General features: G+C 53.5%; 9 protein-coding genes across 9 annotated transcripts; 1 reads left to right on the forward strand and 8 right to left on the reverse strand.

Annotated features, from left to right (window-relative positions):
• Positions 1 to 204: 204 nt before the first annotated feature.
• On the reverse strand, positions 205 to 1848 carry J4E79_009759 (uncharacterized protein; the record flags this gene model as incomplete). The annotated part of the gene is made up of 1 exon (XM_049358601.1): positions 205 to 1848. One exon carries the CDS (start codon positions 1846 to 1848, stop codon positions 205 to 207), a length of 1644 nt encoding a protein of 547 aa, XP_049207071.1.
• Positions 1849 to 3980: 2132 nt separating this feature from the next.
• J4E79_009760 (uncharacterized protein) lies at positions 3981 to 4841 on the reverse strand (the record flags this gene model as incomplete). The annotated part of the gene is made up of 1 exon (XM_049358602.1): positions 3981 to 4841. The coding sequence occupies one exon, from the start codon at positions 4839 to 4841 to the stop codon at positions 3981 to 3983; it is 861 nt and encodes a 286-aa protein (XP_049207072.1).
• Positions 4842 to 5527: 686 nt separating this feature from the next.
• On the reverse strand, positions 5528 to 8362 carry J4E79_009761 (uncharacterized protein; the record flags this gene model as incomplete). Its single annotated transcript, XM_049358603.1, has 2 exons — positions 5528 to 6795; positions 6880 to 8362. 2 exons carry the CDS (start codon positions 8360 to 8362, stop codon positions 5528 to 5530), a joined length of 2751 nt encoding a protein of 916 aa, XP_049207073.1.
• A 457-nt stretch (positions 8363 to 8819) lies between these two features.
• Positions 8820 to 9605, reverse strand: J4E79_009762 (uncharacterized protein; the record flags this gene model as incomplete). Its single annotated transcript, XM_049358604.1, has 1 exon — positions 8820 to 9605. One exon carries the CDS (start codon positions 9603 to 9605, stop codon positions 8820 to 8822), a length of 786 nt encoding a protein of 261 aa, XP_049207074.1.
• A 1167-nt stretch (positions 9606 to 10772) lies between these two features.
• J4E79_009763 (uncharacterized protein) lies at positions 10773 to 11792 on the reverse strand (the record flags this gene model as incomplete). Its single annotated transcript, XM_049358605.1, has 1 exon — positions 10773 to 11792. The coding sequence occupies one exon, from the start codon at positions 11790 to 11792 to the stop codon at positions 10773 to 10775; it is 1020 nt and encodes a 339-aa protein (XP_049207075.1).
• Positions 11793 to 12414: 622 nt separating this feature from the next.
• J4E79_009764 (uncharacterized protein) lies at positions 12415 to 13403 on the reverse strand (the record flags this gene model as incomplete). Its single annotated transcript, XM_049358606.1, has 2 exons — positions 12415 to 12807; positions 12867 to 13403. The coding sequence occupies 2 exons, from the start codon at positions 13401 to 13403 to the stop codon at positions 12415 to 12417; spliced, it is 930 nt and encodes a 309-aa protein (XP_049207076.1).
• Positions 13404 to 15258: 1855 nt separating this feature from the next.
• On the forward strand, positions 15259 to 16837 carry J4E79_009765 (uncharacterized protein; the record flags this gene model as incomplete). The annotated part of the gene is made up of 4 exons (XM_049358607.1): positions 15259 to 15425; positions 15544 to 15662; positions 15721 to 16082; positions 16133 to 16837. The coding sequence occupies 4 exons, from the start codon at positions 15259 to 15261 to the stop codon at positions 16835 to 16837; spliced, it is 1353 nt and encodes a 450-aa protein (XP_049207077.1).
• A 423-nt stretch (positions 16838 to 17260) lies between these two features.
• J4E79_009766 (uncharacterized protein) lies at positions 17261 to 18405 on the reverse strand (the record flags this gene model as incomplete). Its single annotated transcript, XM_049358608.1, has 4 exons — positions 17261 to 17541; positions 17627 to 18163; positions 18228 to 18279; positions 18361 to 18405. 4 exons carry the CDS (start codon positions 18403 to 18405, stop codon positions 17261 to 17263), a joined length of 915 nt encoding a protein of 304 aa, XP_049207078.1.
• Positions 18406 to 18722: 317 nt separating this feature from the next.
• GPH1 (Non-essential glycogen phosphorylase) lies at positions 18723 to 21730 on the reverse strand (the record flags this gene model as incomplete). Its single annotated transcript, XM_049358609.1, has 8 exons — positions 18723 to 20042; positions 20089 to 20192; positions 20243 to 20466; positions 20513 to 20678; positions 20726 to 21097; positions 21148 to 21225; positions 21275 to 21476; positions 21539 to 21730. 8 exons carry the CDS (start codon positions 21728 to 21730, stop codon positions 18723 to 18725), a joined length of 2658 nt encoding a protein of 885 aa, XP_049207079.1.
• Positions 21731 to 22217: the final 487 nt, after the last annotated feature.

A 22217-nucleotide genomic window follows, 5' to 3' on the forward strand; every position in this document is an offset into this window, starting at 1 on the left:
AAAGCAAAAGACTGAATGGAAGGGGTACAGTGCGAAGAATTCACAAGACGCCCAACTCTTCCAGGAAGCTTTCTCAGAGACGCCATGCCATGCTCGCTGATCTCTTCCAACACCGCGCTCGAAAGGCGCTCCAATCCCGATGTACATCTATCCAATACCCATCAACCTCTGTAGTGACCCGAATTCTGATGTTGTCTGACCACGCTATGCTTTACGAGAGGAAGATTCATCAGCGGGGTGTTCGGCAGTGCTGCCGTCGACGTCGTGGACCACGATGGAAGGGATGGTAGTCTCCTGGACGGTTCCATCATTGGCATTATTGTCCTGCAAACCGAGGTCGTGGTCTTCCGGGTTGGCTTGGGCGAGTTCCGTATCGTTTCCCTGGTCAACGAAGCCGCCGAGCTCACGGTTGATGCTGTCCAGGATCTCAGGATCGATGCTCTTGAGGACCTCAGGGTCGATCATGCTGAGATCAAGAGACGCAAATGAGGCAGTGTCGTCGTCAAGCTGTTCTTCGAATGGATTTGTGGGCTGAGACTCGTTGTCATTAGCGCCCATGTCGTTGTCCCAAGGGCCAGATGGAGATACAGCCCTGGCGTCGTATGCAGCTGGTTCGATGAGGTCGGGAAGACTACGATCATCTACAAGGGAGTTGTCTAGAGTGTCCGGGCCAGGTGTATGCTCCGCGCGGCGGTTAATAGGCACGATGCCGTTAGCGGCCAAGACGCTGACATACAACGCGTACAATTGATCCTCTTGTATCGTAGCTAGGACATGTGACAAGTCGGCGGCAGTGTTGTTCATGATCCGACTAAGGATCAACGAGTTAATAGATGAAAGACCGCTGGCTGCAGCAGGAGCTTGTGCGCGAGAAGGGCCAGCATGGTTCGTCATCCTCACAGGGCCACCAGGCGCGGGGACAGGCAACTGAACAGAAGGAGGCTGTTGGACAAACGTAAATGCCTGAACAACAGGGAACTGCTGAAGATACTGCACGGTGGCCGTCCGCTGTGCTGCTGTGAACATGTGATGCGTAAGGTTTGTCGCAGCCTGGATCGCCTCCGGCTCTGGCATGTTCTCCCACACCACATTCCTCCAACGACCAAACAGCTCGCCATCTCGATGAGCAGGGAGTACCGTCCGGGGACCACCCAAGAGCTGAGTGAGCCAGTTAAAGTCTCGTGGAAACATCAGCGGTAGGTCGATATTGGCGACAGCGGCCTTGACACAGCGGGTCAGATCGAGCTCGTCGTCGCCGGATGGGTATACCCTAACGTCAGCTGCCAGTGACGCGAAATGGACGTTAGCGACGACCGGCTTATGGTGACGGCTACCCGGGACTTGGATCTCGCAGTGGTTTTGGACGCCGGCAAGAGTCAAGTTATCGTGGTCCCAAGCCTGGCCGACTTTTGGGTAAAGACCGGCCTTGTGGCGAGTCATAGTCCATTGATCGTCCTGAAGATAGTGTCGCATCGTCCCCTGGGCCAAGTGAATCACGGCATTGGTGGCGTCTTGCCGAGAATTGTTCTTCACCACGACTCGAAACCATTTGTGGATCCTAACGATGGGGTAGGCATCGCCACCGTTCTGGACGAATCGAACAAGAACGCCGGGGCTACGAATCAGCGCGGGAAGAAACGTCATCAGTTCCGCACCGGTGATGTTGCCGGTTTGCGGGATGCGGAGATACCGGGTAACAGCGTTTGGACCGAAGATGTCAGTTGGGGAGGCGTGGATCGAGCCGTCCTTGTTTTTTGAACGTGCTTTGCTCATGGCAGCTGGTTTCTCAACCCTAGCCCCTTTGACCGGAGATGAGTTGGCTGAAGGAGTCTTCGAATTGCTCGCCATGATGCCTTTGATACAAGGATTAGTGCTTGGTAGAGGAAACGTTGTAGCAATCGGATGGAGGTTTGAGCGGTGCTTGAATTGCTTGCACTGCTGAGTATGGAACTTACTGGCCGAGAGTCTGCAACTCGGTTAATATAGAGTAAGACGGGTAATTCGACGAAGTCAGGTATACAGGTATGTAGAAGGTGTTGGTAGATGCGAGCCGCGTCAACGATATATTGTTGCAATGCTGTGGCAGCCGCGGAAGAAGGAACCTTTGTTTACGGCTTTAGCAGACGCATGGAGAGGCGCTTTGGCTCAAAGCTAGAGCAAGATGCAATCCAATTGCCGCTTGAACAATGTGCTAGCGCTTCGGACGTGAGGGTCTGCAAAATGTGAGCACGAAAGGCCGCATTGACGGAGCTGGGCCAATCTGAACCCTACCATCAAGGATCATGGAGGTGAGTTTGAAACAATCCCCGCGTTCGCCAATCCAGGAGTGACCACATGAAGGGCGAGAACGGCTCATTTAGCCAACTTCGGAAGGCAGGTGACTCAATTTTGCCCGCGTTACTCTGGAAACATGCGTGTAAGGCGTAATCAGGACTTGTGATCTTCGATAATACCGTTAGGTGACGTCAGGGGGATAGGATATTTGCTCAGGGAGCAATGGCGACATCGGTATCGAGTCGGAGATAACGAATGGCAGAGGACCTTGACGTCTATTCGACTATCTCTCGCCTTCAATGTTGAGTATCGCGGTCGCACCCGAACCGACGCAGGCTGATCGCGGATACAGTGACTCAGTACGCCGTCGAGGACAAGATAGAACAGAAGGTGTATCGTTTCATCCAAAGTCCTCGACCTCGAGTCGCGAGGTCTTGCGCTGGACACTTGTAGTCGAAGGTGATTGCAGACGATACCGTGTACGTAAGGAGCGAAAGAGCTCGTCGCACAACTGATGTACTCATGCAAAGTCATTCCCTGTCTTCGGTCCGCTGGATTTCTCATGTTTGCGATACATGTTTCCATACGCATTGTGACAAGCACCGTAGACAGGTCGAACGATACGATACGATGAAATCCCTTTCATAATGTTAGAAGTTCATCTAAGAGTTTTACGCGCCTATCGGTGGGTTCTAATACGCTATACGCCCATGCTCTTCGGCTGTTCTCTCTTCTGCGCACACTACCATGGCTTCAGCGGACTTCGGTAGACCTCTACACAAACGTGCGATGGTCGCAACCTTCTAAGTTCCTCTGGAGATTCAGCACTGAGACTTCGAGGGAACGTCTGTAGTAGGTGCGATGGGGATGACACCAGGAGTTGGCGGCCAACACCCTGTAAAGAACATTGTGACACAGTCGAAACGAGTTGATCGTAGCTTTGCGAAGTATATAGACAATTCTGAAGACGCGTCCTTGGTCTGCTCGAACGCATCGCGCTTGAGTGTCGTGCGTGAAAGAGACGCGTTGACGCGTTGAAGCTTGCCGCCGGAGATTAGACGACACAATTCGCCGATGTGGGGCTGCCTGGTGGCTCCTCATCACGTGAGACACATCTCATCTTCCCCAACACTCGACTTGAGGCATGGGGAGTCTCAATTTTGAAGTGATCTTTTCGTGACAAGAGTCTTACATAAGGAATAACAGAGACTGCGCACTTTGTAAACGTCCAAGTTCTAATCATGACCTCTCCGCATATGGCTTAGCGTAAGCAGTAGCGAATTCAGCCCCCGGAGCCATGTGCCACCTGCAGGTGTGCACCTTCGGGTCGAAATCGTCTTCATCAACGCGCATCGCGACACGTATATACTCACATCTTTTTCCAACCGCTGCGTCTTGTTGGTCATACGCATCTAACCTTCTTGCGACGTCGACACTCTGCGTATACAGCCCAGCGATACCCACAAAATAGGAGCTCTCACATGCACCTTCAACATCGCGCCAACTTCTGAAAATGGGCCAAATTACGATGCTGACTACGAGATAGAATCAGTCTACTCGTGCTGTATAGAGTGTTGCTAGGTTCATTCTCATATCAGCACGCGCGAAAGAGTCAAGCTGATATTATCTGCATACCTCTTCAGGCCTTCGAACTCATTAAATTGACGATACCAGAAGGGAACACAGCTCCTCCTCCGTTACTGCTATCACCGTGCAATCAACCAGGGGTAGTCGAAGGTCATGGGCCGTGTCCCTTCTTCTATCACCTCATCATCCGTCTTCACCACCAGAGACCGCAACGCCTCCGTGCGCTCGTCAAGACCCACCATGTAACGCGCGACATTCGCTCTGACTGCATGGCCGATTCTGCAGTCCTCTTCATAGCAGCCGTAATCTCGACATTCTCTCTTCTGACGTCGACGTTCCGCTTTTCTTTTCGACCCTTCTGTTCCGATTTCTTCTTCGTCCTCTTCGTCCGCGAATGCCACGCGCTTGCGACTTGGCTCCACATCATGCTCATGATTATATTTGAACAGTTCAAAGTCTAATGCGTCATCTTCCCTCTGCCTTTTCCATTCACTGACCTCCAAACCAAGCTCCTCGTTTCTTTCGGCCTCCTCCCAGAACCTCAGAGTATCTTGAAACCTTTGTTCACTTATGTCCGTTTCCTCACTGCAGCGCACAGTCACGTCACTCGGGGTTGCAACCGTGATCTGTACATTGGAAGTCTCTTCAGTCGCAGAGACGATGATGCTTCCCTCCTGTGGGCCACGGCTTGGAATGGGGTTCATTGGTGCAGAGGGATTAGGCGATGATGGCGGTGCTGATGGAATTTTGGCGCCCTGCGATTTGTTGTTCTTGGGTGGACGACCGGGGCCTCGTTTCTCAGGCTGTCCTTGGGTTTCCGTCGGAGTATCTGCACGCGCTCGCTTTGGCGTCTTGGGCTTTTTGGGTACTGATCCTGCCGGGAGCCCATCTTTGCGTGGTCGACCACGTGGGTTCTTTGCCGGGGCCGGTTTGGTACCGGTTTCGATATGTGGTGCTGTCGCTGTACGTGGTGGAGTCATGGTAAGATGGCTTCAATGCGCGCTTGGAAGGAAGGTAGGTGGTAAGGAAGGAGAATGGCGTACTGTCCGACAATCTACATGGAAATATATAATCTTCCGTTGTGTTAGTATTAGCTTGAGCTGGAACTTTGGTTTGTCTTCGTTCGATGAGTCTGTGGAAGTCGCTGAGGCTGATCTCCATCCATGGTACGCGTGTTGTGGCACCATGGCCGACACCTTCGCCAACAAGAAGGACCAATGCCGTCCGTCGCAATGCACAAGTTCTGATGGAAGTAATCTTCCAGGTTTTACAGTCATCACTTCTCTTGCAGGCACACTAGTCGCTTCCATTTCTCTTATGCTTGTGCTGGCATCTGCACTGGCGATCGCTAAAAGTTGCGTCGCACCTTTCTGTTACACTGTGGAACTTTAATGAATGGATGATTTCTATGTAAATCCATCTTCTATGTGCGAAAAGTCTTCAATGCTATCTTTGTAGAATGCAACATACGTTGCGGCCACCCTTGGTACCTGCTTCAATCCTCCTTCGGCGCCAGCGACCGCGAGCCACTCACAATATCCGTGTTTGAAGGCGAGAAGCCATCATTGAACAAGAGTCACAACCACTAACACACCAACCAAATACGGCACAAAGACCGTTAAGATATCTGTTAATCCTCGATTGGACCTATCCAGGCCCGATATCCTTACAACAGTGTTTCCGGCTCAGCGTCGTTGAAAGCGTCTAATGTCGACGGATTCAAGTAATGCTCCATAGCGCCATAGTTCAATGGAGCTGCGCTGAAGCCTGATGGTATGGTATCCAGCCCAGAATCCCACGGCATCATCGCATTCAGATCGTTGCGAGACCAGCCCTCTGGGTTATAGTAATCGCCGTGCACATCTTCAACCCTTGCATTTGCTTCGGGTACGAAAGGATGGGTATGTTCTCCTGGCACTTCTGTGTTGTTCCAGTAAGGAAATTGGTTTGCATCGTAATGCGGCACTTCCTCTCTCTGAGCCACGCTAGGGAGAGCGGCGTTGGTCAGGTGATCGGGCCACTGTAGGTCTCCGGCGAAGCTGTCTCTACCCACGCCAAGGGTCTGGCCAAGTTCCCGACGAGCGTTGCTGAGGTGCTCGTTTTCCGTGTCAGGCTTCTCGTGAGACACTTGATCTTTTAGAATATCTGTTCTGCCTGTATCGCCAGGACAGTGTGAAGCCAGTCCTTTGATGGACTGGACGATGCCTTGCAGGGTCTGTGCTTTAAGAGAGGGCTTGCCCTTCTCCGCATCCAGTAAGGCTTGCCATTCTGGCAAGCCGAGAGCAGTCAGTGGTGGATAGTTCTCTTCGAACATCACGCGATAATAGTCCGTGAAGGCGCGGAAGCAGTCTTCCTCTTCTGTTGGGAAGACGCTGATCGCCGATGGAAGATTCTCCGAGAAGTACTCTACGATAGCTGGCACATCGGCCGCAATGTAGTCCTTCGTGTCCATACCAAAAGACACATGCGCAAGTCGAGTTGCCATGGCTAGCTCGAACTCGTCCGCCGTCGGAGGTGACGAGATGCGCATTTCGCTCCGACTGACCAGCAACTCCATTCCGTAGAAATTGGTGCGCTGGATGATTTCGGCGACATGGGTGGGATGCGCTCGCCAGTTAACGCGTCCTTGCGCGTCGGACTGGGCGAAGCGAACACAACGAGCTAACTCTGAGTCGATGTGAGGTGGTGGTGCTGGCATGTCGCGGAAAAGTTGGGGAGCTTCTGCTCCATTCGGGACTACCCAGTCTAATCGCTGGTTCAGAGTCTCGATCTCCAACATCTCGGGCATCGGGCGATACTCGCGCTCTCGTGGTCGCGGAACCGCAGGTCGATCGGTGAACTGAGCGAGGTAGTGCTTGAAGTTCCGCGGGTTTCCTGGGTCATAACTCTGGCTGTAGGCTACGCCCGTCTTGATGATGGCGTGATTGTTCCTGTCTATCAGAGAGGGAACTGTGGTCACAATCTTTGGAGCGGGCTGAGGTGCAGCAGCAACGGTTTGTGGTGGTGGTTGGCACATACCAAATCCCTCGAATGCATCTTTGTTGACGACGGGGAATTCTTTGTCTTCTGGTGGCGGTGATTTGTAGGTACCGAACCCTTTAAATGCGTCTTTTTCGACCGCTGGAGATGTAGCAGCAACGACTTGTGGCGGTGGTTGGTAAGTACCAAAGCCAGCGAATGCAGCTTTCTTTCCGGCAGGTATTTCATCGTCTTGTGGTGGCGGTGATTTGTAGGTACCGAATCTTTTTGAAACATCTTCCTCGACGGTGGGGGATGCATAATCTTGTGTCATTCCCATCAAGATAGCATCCAAATCTAGAGATCCTGACTCTAGTTTATCCAGGGCTGGCTCATCGTTCCCCGGGACATGGACTATGCTGGATGGGTTCAGGTTGTAGTATATAGGAGGCGACAACACCTCGTTGGATACGGGCTCGGAGATGGGTGTTGGTAGTTGTTGAGCTTCAACTGTCTCAGGCGCTGTATCGATCTCTTTCTGGATCAGGTCTGGTATGACCGCATAGAGCACGTCTTCCGCAGATGCTGAGGATAGCGGCGGTGTGAATATGGTGAAGTACTCAGTCGCAAAGTCCTGAACTGGATCATGTCGGATCTTGCCATGGACTATCCAAGGCAAAGGTTGTTGGCCATTAAGCTTCCTCAGCTTCTCTGCACCGCGCTCTCGAAGATCGTCATCGGCTTTCCGCTTCAATGACTGTGCAATGTCAAGCTGTGCGTCTTGGGTCTCCTGTTCTGCTTCTGCGGTGGGCGCGTCAGGCTCACTCTGAGCCGCTTTTTCGATAACCTCCTCAGTGGGTGGGGCGACGCCCTGTGGAAAGTGGAAGTCCTTGAGATTGGGGTGATAATAGTAATCAGCCTCTTGCGCGCGGAACCGCGGCGTATGTCCCTCTACGCGGCGACACCTGCGTTGAGCTCCGGTATTGGTGATATATTGCAGCAACTTTGCGGCGGCTGGTGTTGGGTCTTCTGGCTTAGACGGCTGCGGCTCGTCTTCCCAGACTTTGAACTTCTTCTTGCGGTCTCCACCTGGTATCTGGGGAGTCTGCTTGAGAGTGTTGGTAATGGGGTTGGGTTGAGATGATATGTAGTCGACCGGGAGGGCGGTGATGTCTTTGGAGGGTTCATCTCCGCCTGAGACGGGATCAATGCTTGATGGGTTTGCAGTCGGCGCAATCTGTGATCGCACCTCTTTCAAGTCGGATGAACGGGGGGAACCAGGGCTGTGGACCGGATTGAAGTCGCCAGCAATACGTCGGCGCTTGACCCCATGGGCTTTCCTCGTGCGCTTATGTGTAGTGGTGTCGTCGGGGTGGCGCTGTCTGTGTGGAGTGGTTGTCGGATTGTTCTCATCGTTCGATGGGCCGGCGCCAGGAAGGAAAACAGCTTGCTCTGGCGCAATCGATGTCGAGCGGCGTCTCTTGTTGTGACGCTGAAGTGTGGGTGTAACCAAGGCGGGTATCTGGGTGAGCTGGTCGGCCATCTTGTCGGGGTGGACGGTAATGGCGAGAGTCTCCTTGGAATTGAACGATGGTTCTTGATCGGAAGTGCGTGCGGTAGGTGTGTGAACTGTGAGAATGAGAAGTCGTGGTACTTGTGGACGAGAAAATAACGTCAGACCCCGTGATTTGGGGAACTAGCCCCGATTGTCTCGAGTATTCACTGTGGTTATCGCTCAAATGGAGTCACGAGTAGCTCATGTGGGTGTAGCCGTGATATTCACTACACCATAGGACAGCTATCATGAGATGATTCATCCCAAAGTTGAGTGCACCCTGACGGCTACATGCCCCTCTGCAAGCTACTTCCATCACTTCACGCTACACCGTATACTTCAAAAACTTCAAAAACATCGGACGCAAGCGTTTTTCCAAGGCCTCCAAAGCCTCTGAGCTCGCACGATCAGGTCCAGGGCACTCACGCAGCGCCCTCTCGGTCTCCTAAGCCCGATCCTTCGCCGCCTTGTCCCTCCTCTCCCTCTCATAGCCCGCAAAGCGCTCGATGTCCTTGGGCCACTGTCCAAAGTAGTCCCAGTGATCCTTCGCGTACACAATGGCTAGCGCAAGGTCGCAGTCGAGATCCATGGGCATGACGCGGTTTGCGAGCAGACCCGTCAAGTAGCGATTGGGGTACTCGTCTTTCTTGGGGTCTAGCGGTGACAATGCGTATACCTCGAGGATGTGGCGGTAGTTCGCGCTAGGGTCTTTGCGCAGAAACTCCCTTCGCGCGTCGTCTTGCTCGCGCTTGAGGGCTGCAGCGGTCGCGGCATTGTAGATCTCCCGCTCGCGGGCTTTCTCGGCGTCGTGGGCTTGTTGCGCCCGAACGCGCTGCTCTGCAAGCTTGGCCTGCTGGAGGCGACGGTCTCGGGCGATGTCTTCGGGGCTCATCCGGTTGACAGATGCCGCAATGCCATTGGCTGAAGCAACTGGTCTCATACGATTGTATGGCCCTGGGTTGAGAGGATCATGTTGACCGATGGGAGCGAACGGCGCAGCGGGAGGTGACATCGCATGCTGCATCGTGTTTTGTCTCTTGCCTGCGTGCATGTCGCCTTCTGGGGCGTCTGTGGCCTGGCGCTTTTGGTTCATGGTGGGATATGCTGCCGCATGCGCGGATGGCGATGAACCTGGCCGTGTCGGTGAGGGTGGCAGCTTCATTTGTACATGCGAAGGGCTCTGTCTGGGTGGTGATTTCTGGTAGCGAGCGACGTCGTCCGTGGGTAGCATGCGCGGCTGAGTCTGCTTAGAAGCGAGAAAAGCGTTGTTTTGCTGATGATGTCGAATTTCGCTAGCGTTCGGTGCTTGCATCGAGCGTGGCACAATAGGAATATGTGAGACGGCGCTCAGCGTCGCTGCATTTTCGTTTCGCGTAGGTGAGGATGCATTTGTCGGTGCTCGCACTGCTTTCGTGCTCAGAGGCGAAGCGGTCGTTACCGTGGCCATCGTTGAGGGTGCAGCCAGTGGGCTCGAGGTATACGACCTTGGTCCGTTCAGGCTGTCGATAGAAGGGCTCCGGGCCGCATTCTCTCGGTGTTGACTGTTCTCGCGCGGTACTTGCTGCTGCTGTCCTTGTTGCTGTCTAGCACGCTGTATTTGGCGGAACCATTGCTGTTGGTCTGGTGGCGCCTTGTTGAACCACTGTTGTCGCTGTTCAGGGGTCGCCTTGCTGAGCCACTGTGCTCGCAACTGCTGATCAGAGAGCCTGCTCATCTTGTCTGCAGTAGTAACGATCGATGATATGTATGTGAGGAAGTTGATGATATGGGGAAGTTGTAATCGGTGGTTGAGAAAGAAAAGCTGTGGAGGATACGAAGGAGAGACCGGGGCGATAGGCAGCTAACCCAAGCTATTGTCTTCGGCTCGCAAAAAAAGAGGTTGGTGAGAGGCGCCTTCACCTTCTATATTTTGCTATTGTGATAGCCACGGTCCGCGTCTCCCAATAGGGTCGCAACGTTCCAAGGTTGAGCTGCCCTCCTTCCACACCACTATCGGCTTCTTCAAATGCAACAATAGCGCTCGATAATAAAGAATAGTCAAAATGGGTCGGCTGCAAAACTGATTCCTACTTTTGGTGATGGTGGCAGATCTCGAAGTCGTTGCGTTCACCTTCACTTCCCAACCACCTCTTATGACGACACGGATCCCTTTGAAACATTGGCACCAGGGTCGTGAGCAGAGTCTCGAGCAATCTTCTGCTATATATCATGTTTCTTGCAAACGTATAAGTGTCATGGCAGGGGGAAGTATATATCAGTACGGCCGGATACAACGGTTGCCTGCGGCCCTGTCGACATGAAGTTTGTAGTTTGGGATGGAGCTCGCTTTACCCAGATGAGGCAGACCACACACAAAGGAAGCAATCAAGGATTCAATCAACGGGAACATTCCAGCTCCTCACAACTTATTGTCCTTCTTCTGGTCTCTGACCTCTTGCGCCATCCTGACCATCGCATACAAACTCTGTAGGCGCGGCATCTCATAGCCCCTGTCCCGCGCAATCCTCAATGGATTGCCAAGAATGACCTCAATCTCCATCTTCTTGCCCGCTTCCCAGTCTATGGCCATGCTCGGCTTGCTACCGCTTGTATTCTTTTGTGTCGACCGAATGATCTGATCGGGGGTCGCAAACTCCTTGGGCATGGGCTCGCCAAGGATCTTAGGAGCGGTTTCGAGGATCTCAGTCATGACACCTTTGAGATGGCGCTGTAGTTCTGGGTCGAGAGACATGACGTTGTTCGGGAGGCAAAGGGTGAGGACCGAGGTTGGGTTCATGGAGGCGTTGATGGCGATCTTGTGCCAGCGGACGAGTTGCAGTTTGGCATGGCTGTAGGCTTCGGCGTCTTTGATGCCTCCTTGCCTCAGCATCTCGATGAACGCGTCGTTCATCAAGATGACGCGTACGTCGCTATCTTTTCTGCTCCCGGTGTCTAGATGGGGCAGGTACGGTCCGCTGTTTATTCGCGTCCATCTGTTGTGCTTGATCTGGCCGTGCTCGGGTTGCGCGCAGGTTGCTATCGTGACCGCCGAACATATCGCAGCCTGTGGGAATCGTTTCGTGTACGGTTCTTCTACACCCAATCCATTCTGTATCAGCACAATGGCCGTCTTATCGCTGACTAACCCCTCAAGTATCGTCGAGTCATCGCTCACGTCGGGTAACGCTTTCGTGCTGACTACGATGAAGTCCCACTGTATGCCGCTCGCTCTTGCTTCGTCGGGGTTCGCAAAGGTGTTGGCCGGTACGAAGGTGTAATCGCCGTATTGCGGTGAGGTAACTTGGAAGCCGTTCGCTTTCACGGCTTTGTAGTTGGAGCGGCAGATGACCGAGACGGAGGTACCAGGGACGAGGGCAAGACGAGAGGCATAGAAGGCCCCAATGGCGCCGGCACCAACGATAAGGACGCTTGCAGACATTGTGATAATTGTGGGTTGAAAGAGAGATGACGATGGCGACCCTGAAGCTACGCAATGGTGGCTTATCGATAAGCGGCGCGTTTGCCGAGGTTGCGATGCGCGTCCACGCTTCTTGTCCACCAACACCATCACTGACATACGTCCGGGAAGTCACCTTTTTGTAACGATATTTGTAAACACCTCTATTAAATATAGAAATTCGTTTAACCAACGAGTCTACCACCCTGTCTAGGTCTATATGAGCCCTTGAAGCCAGATCTTACGATCTAAGCCGTAGCTGTACATCAAAACACGCCATCTTGACGCGTCTCTAGCCATCTATAACTTCGCCCACACAATATGCCGTCTCACAACATTCTTCTCATAGTCGAATCGCTTCACGACTACCGCTTCGTCAACGCGACCCTCGCTGTTCGACTCACCCCTGATAGCGGCCCTCGCAGCTCCAGCCCTATCGTCGATCGTGAAAAGGAGGCAGACGGCAACCATGTGTGCATCATCTCCCTTGAAGATATTGATTTTCGACACATATTTTCCGCCGAGCTGGGTTTTGTGCTGCGCCAGGAAGTACCCAACGGCTTGTCCATTCGGAGATCCTGCATTAACAGTCGAAGTCAATAATTCAATCCCAGAACGTCGAACCGAGATACGACTTACCGAGCAAAGCGAGATACTCCGGCTCATCTGACCCAAACTCGCAGCCCGACCAGGTCATCAGCTCATCCAAGTCGAGGCAGTTGTCTTCTAAGATTTTCTTGATTATCGCGACCGTCTCGTCGTTTATAACAGGCGTACTAAGGATGTACTTGATGCCGCGCAGGTTGTTCGGACTCGCCAAATTCCACAGTCCCCACATAATGTCGGAGCTCGATTTCAGTGCGGGAAGCTCATCGTTCGGCGGAGGGTTGGAGAGGCCCCAGAGGGCTTGCGCGCTCGTGGCGGGGCTCTGACGATTGGTCATTGCAATGAGACCTGATGCTGGGTTTACGCCGATTACGAACTCGGCGTTGGTGACCTGCGAAGAGAAGATGTTGTCAGTAAGACGTGCATGGGCCGTTATCTTCTTTTACCTACACGATAGTATTGGTCGTTGGCTTTATACCACTGCTGCTTGACGGGTGGTAGATCTCCCTGATTATCGCGCCGTACTGCCGGACCGTCTTTGTGGTTAATAAAGTAACACCGATTAGGTCCACCCTGGTAGGTACTACGCGTATCGATCCTGAGGTCATCGAACATGCTCTTGAGCTTGTGGCTGTGCTCGAACTCGCACTCATCCTCATGACTTGCGCGGAATTGGGGGGTGCCATCGTCACTCTCGATCTTGTAGCCCCAAGTTTCAAGCTCCTGTTGGATGGGGTTGGTCCAGGGGCTATCAATCGGGTTGACAAAGGCGGCTGCTGCGTCATGCGGAGAGGTTGTTGCTGACAGCAACTTTTGGCCTTTGCATGTGGCTCTGTGGTATATGACTTCGATATCATCAACGCGAGCGACGAGGCTGTGAGAGGAGCGGGAAGGAATATCGGGTCCTTGGAGAAGCGGAGGAACCACAGTCAGGCTCTGCACGAGAGCTATCAGCGCCAGGAGACAGACGATAGCCAGAGCCTGCATACTTGGGGTCTGGTTTAGCCCGTGTGCGTAGTAAGTAAAGCGCTCGAGAACCCTGACCTCCGGTTCAAGTAACCACACGGCTCGAGCGTTACCCACATGTCCGTCTTTCACTATGCAAGTATCCCACAACTCAGCCCCACTCAGCTCTTGCCATGAGAAAATCTCCTGTGAAGAGTTCAATACGGTCTGGAAGCGCAGTGATAGCGTCGTACGTAGTTATCATGTCGTCCTCGCGTACAGGGTCGATCGCATGGTGCCGATGATATGTGCAGATGTTGTAGGAGGAACCAAAGGTGAACAAACTATCTATAGGTAACATGAGCGCATGATAGATAAGCACTATCAGTACTTAACCCTTTCCCGACATGTGTAATACCAGACTGCAGCGCCCAATCACACCACATCCAAGGTGCAGTACGCTCTGGGGAGCTAACGCCTTCCGCGCTGCCAGGGACCGATCGGACGGAGGTTACACCGACTAACAGAGTAGGCAATACTATCAGCGCAGTCATTGTACGAAGGGCCGTATACCGAGTGTATTTCAGAGACGTCAAGGTCAGAGAGTTGTTTTGGGAAGGGACCACCAGCCAGATTGAGCCTAGTGCCCCGAATGTCGCGACGCGAACTTCCAACGTCAAACCTCTTCGCATCATCACTCCCGCCCGACGGCGACCAACACCAGCTACTTTACGCGCGCTCGTGGCATCTCCAGACCCTCGCCATCAAACCTGGGACGTTCGCGACTGTATTCTGGCTGGTCTCGTACAACGCTCCCGTTGATCATGGGCCGGAGCCTACCTGCGCAGTCCAATGCCCGCCGCACGATACTCGTCGGATTTGACAATCATCGTACCATAAGTGAAGACATGCATAAATGCTTGCAGATCATGAAAAGAGATGTCTCGCAGTAAATGGGTGGCGACGCACTTTCTAGTCGGTGGTGTCCACCATCCTGCCGTGCAGGTCATTGTGCGCGTAGGTAGTGCTGTCTAAGATGTCTTCCCTCCTCTTTCGTAATTTCTCTCACCGTCATTGGGATTCATCTTCCGTCTCACCGCTCAACACGCCGACCGCGGACGCTTTCAGGCCATTGAGTACTGGTTGCCACGTTTTTCAGCTGAAGCCTCGTGGGCGTCTACCATGAAGGCATGACGTGGTTGCTGCCTTCTTGTCTCTATATATTCTGAGCTTTGCAGCTTCATATCTTCTCTTCCTTCATCCTCATCATATCTCATCACTCGTCACGCATATTGCTGCATCAAGACCATCATGCCCTTCACTACATCCATGCATGGGCGGTTCGCATTCATCAGTACGATGGGAATGAACTCCTCTGGTGGCTGCAAGAGCGGACGCGCACCGCACATATCTCTCCGTTTTCGATGGTGAGTATGTCGTCTTCACGGTGAAGTCACGTCGGTGAACTGACTGAATCAGGATGTGCTGCGGGTTTCACGTTCACCAGATCACCGGTGCTGTGTCTTGTTGTCTTCTCTGGTGCCTGTAGCAGTCTGCGCACGCCCTTCACATCTCCTCGAGCCTCACGATGAGTATGCCGTCTCCGCGGTGGATTGGTGAAGCCATATCAGTGAACTGACTGAATCAGGAAATACAGCAAGTTTCATGTTCACCAGGCGACGGTCCTCGGTGCAGTCTCTTGTTGTTATGGCATATGGTGAGTGTCCGAGCGCCTGAGAACAACAAACTCGGCTACAATTTTCTGACTATCCCATCCCAGACCACGCTACTCAGCACCATGGCTGAACACAACGAAAGCCCCCAGACTTTCATGCCGATCAGCCAGACGTCTAGCTGGACCTCAATGTTGCCTGCAGCAACATTTCCCAGCGCTAACATGTCATCCAATCTAGCAGCCTACTTCGAGGACGAGGTCGAGCCGCAGGTGCTGATGCCCAACGTCGCCTACGCAAACCAGGACAACACGAGCAGAGCATATAGCGTCAACGGTGCCTACGAAGGTAGCTCACCGCGCAATTACAGTGTCGGGCGCGAGCTCCCTAGGTATGTCCACACCATTGGTCACCGTTGACCTTGATGTTCCCATCACACCTCCATTATTTGGAGGTCTGCCATGGCAACGGCATGTGGAAGAAAACAATGCTAATCCTTCACTTTACAGCGAGTCTATGTTCCCGTCATTCGAGCACATGAACCAACCCCCTTTGGAGCCGACAATGGCGCAACAGGAGTTCAATGCCAGCATGGCGAACCCTTTCTACGACTACAATCCGCCCAGGAGTGAGTATCCCCTGTCCAAATCACCTCATATATCCGCCAGGCTGACTGATTATCTTAGAATTGGAGGAGCTTCAGGGTCATGTCGACTCCAACGTCAAAATCTGTGAAGTGGTCAACGCTCTTACCGCTCGCATGAACAAGGCCGAGTCGGAGGTCTCGGAGTTGCGAGAGACTGTCGTCCAGCTTGGTATCGCAGCATTGTCGGCTCCCAGCACCCCCATGAAGCCCACTCCTGCGCCGGTTAAGACCTTCGAATTCCTCAACACCGGTCTGCAGGACCAGGAGACCTTCGAAACCAAGATCGTCGGCAGCAACCAGAAGAAGAAGGCTGCGAAGACTCACGCCCGTAAGGATCTCCAGGTCAAGATCCCCGGCCTCAAGATCCCTACCATCGCCCCGCTCCCCTCTGGCCAGCCAGATGTAAGTCCTACACGTCCATGTCTCCACCATCGTGTACTAATAGCGAACAGTCTGGCTACCTTACCGGCGGCATGATGTCTATGTTCCCTTCTACACCAACGTCTGGCGGTCTCCCGAGCTCACCTCTTACCCCCGGTCGCGTCGGCCCGCCTACCCCTAGCAAGCGTGGCAACAGCGGTAATACGTCGATCGCCAAGCGCAAGGCCCACGTCGCGCGTGGAAACATGGCGCCAGCGTTCGTCGTCGTTCCCCAAGTTCCTTTGACCGACACCGAGCTTATCGTCTACTTCTTCCAGTCGCTCGGCCGCCCAACCGTCGCTCTCCGCCTGTACTCCCGCAAATGGGGCCCCGCGCAGATGGTTGAGACGCTCAACGCCCACCGCAACCTCGAGGGCGGCTACCTCCGCAACACATGCTCCGTCAAGTGCATTACCGCTATCAACAAGGGCAAAGAGAAGTACGGCAAGAACTGGGCAGACCAGTTCCGCGAGGGCATCGAGAACGCCAATGACCTCATCGCCACCGACCTGATCCGTTATCCCCACGACGAGTTGGAGGGCGTCCTCGACTACGACATCCGCTATCTCGGAAACGGCCTCAAGAAGCACCCCGAGCAGGGCGTTGACGGCGGCATCTTCACCCGCTGCGTCAAATACTGCATCAAGCACGATGCCAGTTACGCACTGTCCAACGTCCACGAACTCGCCTGGTCACTGCAGACAGGTCAACTGACTGAAGACGAGGAGGCTGCTTAATCTTGTTTTGAAGCATACATGGTTGTTTTGAAGGAGACTTGTTTGTATCAGGATAAGTGGTTGTATACTCCAAAGTAAGATTCTGGGTGAAGTAATACATGGTGGATGGGACGTAGCTATAATGAATGCATTCCCCCAAATCAGACTTGTTGTGCGTTCTGTGAGTGAGCCGGCATGTTCTCGACGTTTTTTCCAGAGGAGGTAAGGAAAACTTATGAGGTATCGTATACCTCAACGCTCTTCTTCGAGTATAGCGACTACGCATATCAAAAGCACCGAAGACCTCCCCGTTACGTTGTTCAAAAAATGCCTGCTCATTGTTAAAGCGATGTAGCCTTCAGGCCCTACTATAAGTCTCCTACCAAACGCTACCATCCCAAGCCCTAACCACTCTTCATCTCCTCATCCCCTACCCAACGCATCTCAACCCATCAACATCCTCAGCATACCGCCCTTATCCTCCGACCCCCCATCCGCAACCCCCTTGCCCGCATCCTTATCACCCTTATTCGGACCCACGGGACTCGTCGCCGCAAAGAACAACACCTTGATCGCAATCGCGAACCCGGCATGCAGCACAAACACAACAATAAGCAGAATCTTGCTCGTCTTCGCTTCGGTGGTGCTGAGCACAGGGTAGAGGTTGCGGAGGAGGAAAAAGGCCGAGGCCGCGAGTCCGAGGGCCACGACCGTGAAGTTGAGGACTGAGATGTTTGTTAGTACGACGTCTGACGTGAGGAGGAAGGAAGAAGGGAGGAAGAAAGGAAGAAAGGAAAAGGACAAACTCACTACCCCAAGGACTCCAAGCCACCAGACTAACCGCAATCCAAACCAAATTCGCATACCCATACAAACAAGCACACTCCATCAAATTCGCACTCTCACTCCCATACCATTTCAACACGCCCCACAGCCCCACGGGCACAAACGCCGTATACCCATACACCAGCCCCGCCGCTCCACTCAGCAACTTGAAGTCATACGCAAAATGCTCCTCGCCCTTCTGCGCCAAGTATTGATTAATCGTTCCCGTCAAGAAAAGGATCACGATAACCGTTGTGGCGATCCAGACAGGGCCGTATAAGTCCGGGTTCCCCTCGAGCACGTCAAGGAAATTGGCGCGTGGGTACAGGGTGGAGGTGCAGCGGCGCAGTACTTCGGCGGTGTCGACGTCGAAGGCTTGGGCGTAGAAGTTTAGGGACCAGAGGTAGTGTTTGCGCGAGGTGGGCGATGTGCTCGACGTCGAGGGGCCGGGGAGGAAGGAGCCGCTGGTGGAGTCGGGTTGGATTTTGGGGGCGCTGCGGCCGGTGGGTTGGGTGTCGAAGTCTGCGCGGGAGGGTCAGTCCTACTGTGGAAGGGTGGTATTGGAGGTGATAGTCGGGGCGCTTACTGGAGCTGTGGAATTCGAGGTCTTCTTGCAGGTCGGTATGGCCTAGGTCGCCCTGGGGTATGGTAAGCTTGCGGTCTTGGGTTGAGTTGGCGATGGGTGCGCTTTTCTGCGTCGCATCTCAGGGAGTGCGTACCTCTTGATCAACATCTACGACGACATCGTAGCCTCGGTTCGCCATGATTGCTTGTGAGTGAGAGCTGTCGATATGTCGCGAGCTGGCGTCGAGCTGGCCAGATTGCGGTTGACGTACGTCGCGCGACGCGACCGTGCGCTAGGTTCATTCGGAGCAGGCGTTTCAGGGTCCAGCCTCGCTCAACACCATAACGATGTCAGAGAGCACATGCACCTTCACAAGACTAGGTGCTAAGTCATTCTGTCGCAACGCATTTCTCATTATCATCGTAAATGTAAGGCATCGGATCTAAGGTTCTAGCATCGCAACCATCTAAGATCTTCCAGAAAGCCACCGATATGTACCATCCCCGCAGTTACTGTCTACGGCGCAGGCTCGCTCTTGACCTGCAGCGGCTCGACGTTCCAGATAGCCTCCGCATACTCGTCGATACATCTGTCACTCGAGAAGAAACCCATGCGCGCGACCGTGGTTATGGTCTTGGTTGTCCACTCCTCAGTATTCTTGTAGCTCTCATCGATGAGCTCCTGTGTCTTGATGTACGATGCGAAATCGTCAGAGACGAGGTAGTAGTCACCATGATCCACGATGCCGTTGATCAGAGCAGAGAACTGGTCCGCATCGCCAAACATGCCATTGTGAATCGCATCGAAAACGTTGGCAAGCTGGGGGTCCAGCTGGTACTGAGAGTACATGTGGTTGTGACGGAGGTCCTCGACATCTTCGGCAAGGTTACCGAAGAGGAAGATGTTCTGTTCGCCAATCTCGCGAGTAATCTCGATGTTCGCTCCGTCGCAGGTTCCGATGATGAGACCGCCGTTCAGGCAGAACTTCATGTTACTGGTACCCGACGCCTCAGTACCAGCAGTAGAAATGTGCTCGCTAATGTCGCTAGCAGGGCAGATGATCTCTGCCTTACTAACGTTGTAATCGGCCAAGTAGACAACCTTGAGAGCGTCGCCGACATCTTTGTCGTTGTTGACAACATCACCCACCTTGTTGACGAGGTGGATGACTGTCTTGGCCATCCAGTAACCTGGTGCAGCCTTACCACCGAAGATGGACACGCGAGGAGCTAGCTTCTTGCGATCTTCGGGAGACATGGCCTTGATCTGGAGGTAACGGTGGATCACACCGAAGATGTTGAGCTGCTGGCGCTTGTACTCGTGAATGCGCTTGACTTGGACATCAAACAGCGCTGCCGGGTTGACCTTGACGCCGTTGTTCTCCAGGATGTATTGTGCGAGTCGCACCTTGTTGGCGTACTTGATGTCGCGGAACTCCTTGCGGAACTCCTTGTCGTCAACAAACGCCTCTAGCTTGTTCAGCAGGGTGAGGTCCTTCAGGAACTCGTGACCGCCCAACTTTGACGCAATAAGCGCCGAGAGCTTGGGGTTGGCCTGGTGGAGCCATCTCCTCGGGGTAATGCCGTTGGTGACATTGGTGAACTTATCCTGTCCGTAGATCTTGACGAAATCCTTGAAGATGGTTGTCTTGATCAAGTCGGAATGTAGCTCGGCTACACCGTTGACCTTGTGTGAGCCAATCAAAGCAAGGTATGCCATGCGGACCATCTTTGGGTTCGATTCTTCGATGATGGAGACACGGCCCAGCATCTCGCGATCCTTGGGAAAGTTGCGCTCAACGAATTGGAGGAAGTGAAGATTGATTTCGTAGATGATCTTCAAAAGTCAGCAACGTCTCAAGAAATCAGGCGATTGAACATACCTGGAGGTGGCGCGGGAGGAGGTGCTGCATCAGCGGTACAGACCACTTCTCGAGCGCCTCAGGAAGCACGGTATGGTTAGTGTATCCAAACGTCTTCTGAACGACTATATGCTGTTAGCGTCCAGGTTTGGGTATGAGGGTAGATTCTGCTTACTGCTCCATGCCTCGTCCCACTCCAAGCCCTCGATATCGACCAATATCCTCTGAAGCTCGGGAATGGCCAAGGTCGGGTGAGTGTCGTTGAGTTGAATCGCGACTTGGTTGGGGAATTCCTTCCAGGCGCGCTGGCTCTTCTTGAAACGTCGCACGATGTCGTAGAGCGAAGCTGCGCACCAGAAGTACTGTTGCTTCAGGCGAAGCTCTTTACCGCGGTCAAGGCTGTTGCTAGTCAGACATGATATCTCATAACCATGGAACTACTCACTTGTCGTTGGGGTAGAGCACAGCGGAGATGGTCTCAGCGCGCTGCTGGTCAGCTACAGAGCTCTCGTATTCGCCAGAGTTGAACTTCTGGAAGTCAAACTCGCCGCTGGCTGCCTTGCTGCCCCAAAGGCGGAGGTTGTTGCAAGTGCCAGTCTTGTAGCCAGGAACTTTACTTGTCAGTGAAAAGGTGAGAAGTGATGGAAGGACTGCTTACCGGGAACGTCAAAAGCAACAGCCTGGACAATCTCGCCGCCCTCCCACGAGCACTGCTGCTTGCCCTCGTCATCCTGCCAGCGGTTGACGTTGCCATAGAACTGTATGTCAACAACAATGTCGTGGCGCTGGAACTCCCATGGGTTGAAGTCCAGCCAGTAGTCTGGAACCTCGACCTGGTATCCATCGACGATCTCCTGCTTAAAGATACCATATCGGTACCGTAAGCCGTAGCCCCAGGCTGGGTAGTTGAGAGAAGCCATCGAGTCGAGGAAGCAGGCAGCAAGACGTCCAAGACCACCGTTCCCTAGGGCAGCATCATGCTCCTGAGATACAATGTCCTCCATGCGGAAGCCGAGATCGCTGAGACCCTCTGCATGTGTGTTAGAGAAGCAATCGCGAGGTCCTAAGAGGTGGACTTACTGGAAGCGATATCCTTCTGCTCAACGTTGAGCATTGCATTGTCCAGAGCGCGGCCCATCAAGAACTCGAGGGAGAGATCTGAATTTATTAGAGGTTGTTCTACCAGCAAATTTCCCACTAGTCTCACAGTATACACGCTTCTGGTCAGCAAAGGTCTGACTCTGCTGCGTCTTGTTCCAGTCCAAGACCAAGCGATCCCTGAAGGCGAGGGCAGTTCCAGCGTAGGCAGCAGACTCGTCGCAGTTGAAGAGGGAGCGTGCGAGGGTAGTCTCGATATGGCGAACAGCGTCTTTCGTAAAGTCGTCTGGCGTCGAGAAGGGCTTGGGCATCTATGCGTGTGTTAGTGTTGAGAATCATCCTTGTACTATGATTGAGGATCCAATTGACATACAAACTTTCTCCATGCCTCGCGCTGGGGCTCTGGGATGCTCGCTTCTACGTTCTTGATCTCACTGGGGCCAAAGCCAGTTACCGTCCTCTTGTGCTTGGGACGGGTGAATGAAGGCCCAACGGGACCCTTGAGGTCACCGAGGGGAGCGCTAGTCGAGGGCTTGCGCTCGCGGGGGGAAAGGTTTGCGGCCATCTTGATAATGTCAATTGCAGAGAAGCGCGAATTGCTTAGAGAGTGTCGATGAGAGAGAGGAGATGGCGGGGTAGAGGGGCGTATGGCTGCCGCTTGGAGGTAAGAGGCGCAACCGCAGAAAGGTCAGGGCGATGTGATAGGACGGACAAGAGCTGCAGGCTTATGAAGACGCCGCAGAAGTACCTCAGACGTGGTGTTTGCTACGCGCCAGACAGGAAAGAGGAGCGGCAGCAACGGCAATGGCGTGTTTACAGGGCGTCCGGGTGGAGTAAGACGGGCGGAGATCAATTGAACATCGCAGCAAGGCCCTCAGGATTATATCAGGAGAGCAGGAGCGACTAGCTAGCGGATCGCGGGGAAGGAGCACTCCTGGCCAGGCTGACAGCGAGCAACAAGCTGTTGAGCTCTCCCACATGCAAGCTGTATGCAGCATCTCGCGGAGCCAGTACAAAGTGGGGTAGCCGACCCCACGATGCCGTCGCGGAGC

The sequence above is a fragment of the Alternaria viburni genome (genome assembly GCF_023758015.1).
Source record: "Alternaria viburni strain BMP 2772 chromosome Unknown scaffold_26, whole genome shotgun sequence".
In the NCBI taxonomy this organism is placed as follows: Eukaryota; Fungi; Ascomycota; class Dothideomycetes; order Pleosporales; family Pleosporaceae; genus Alternaria; species Alternaria viburni.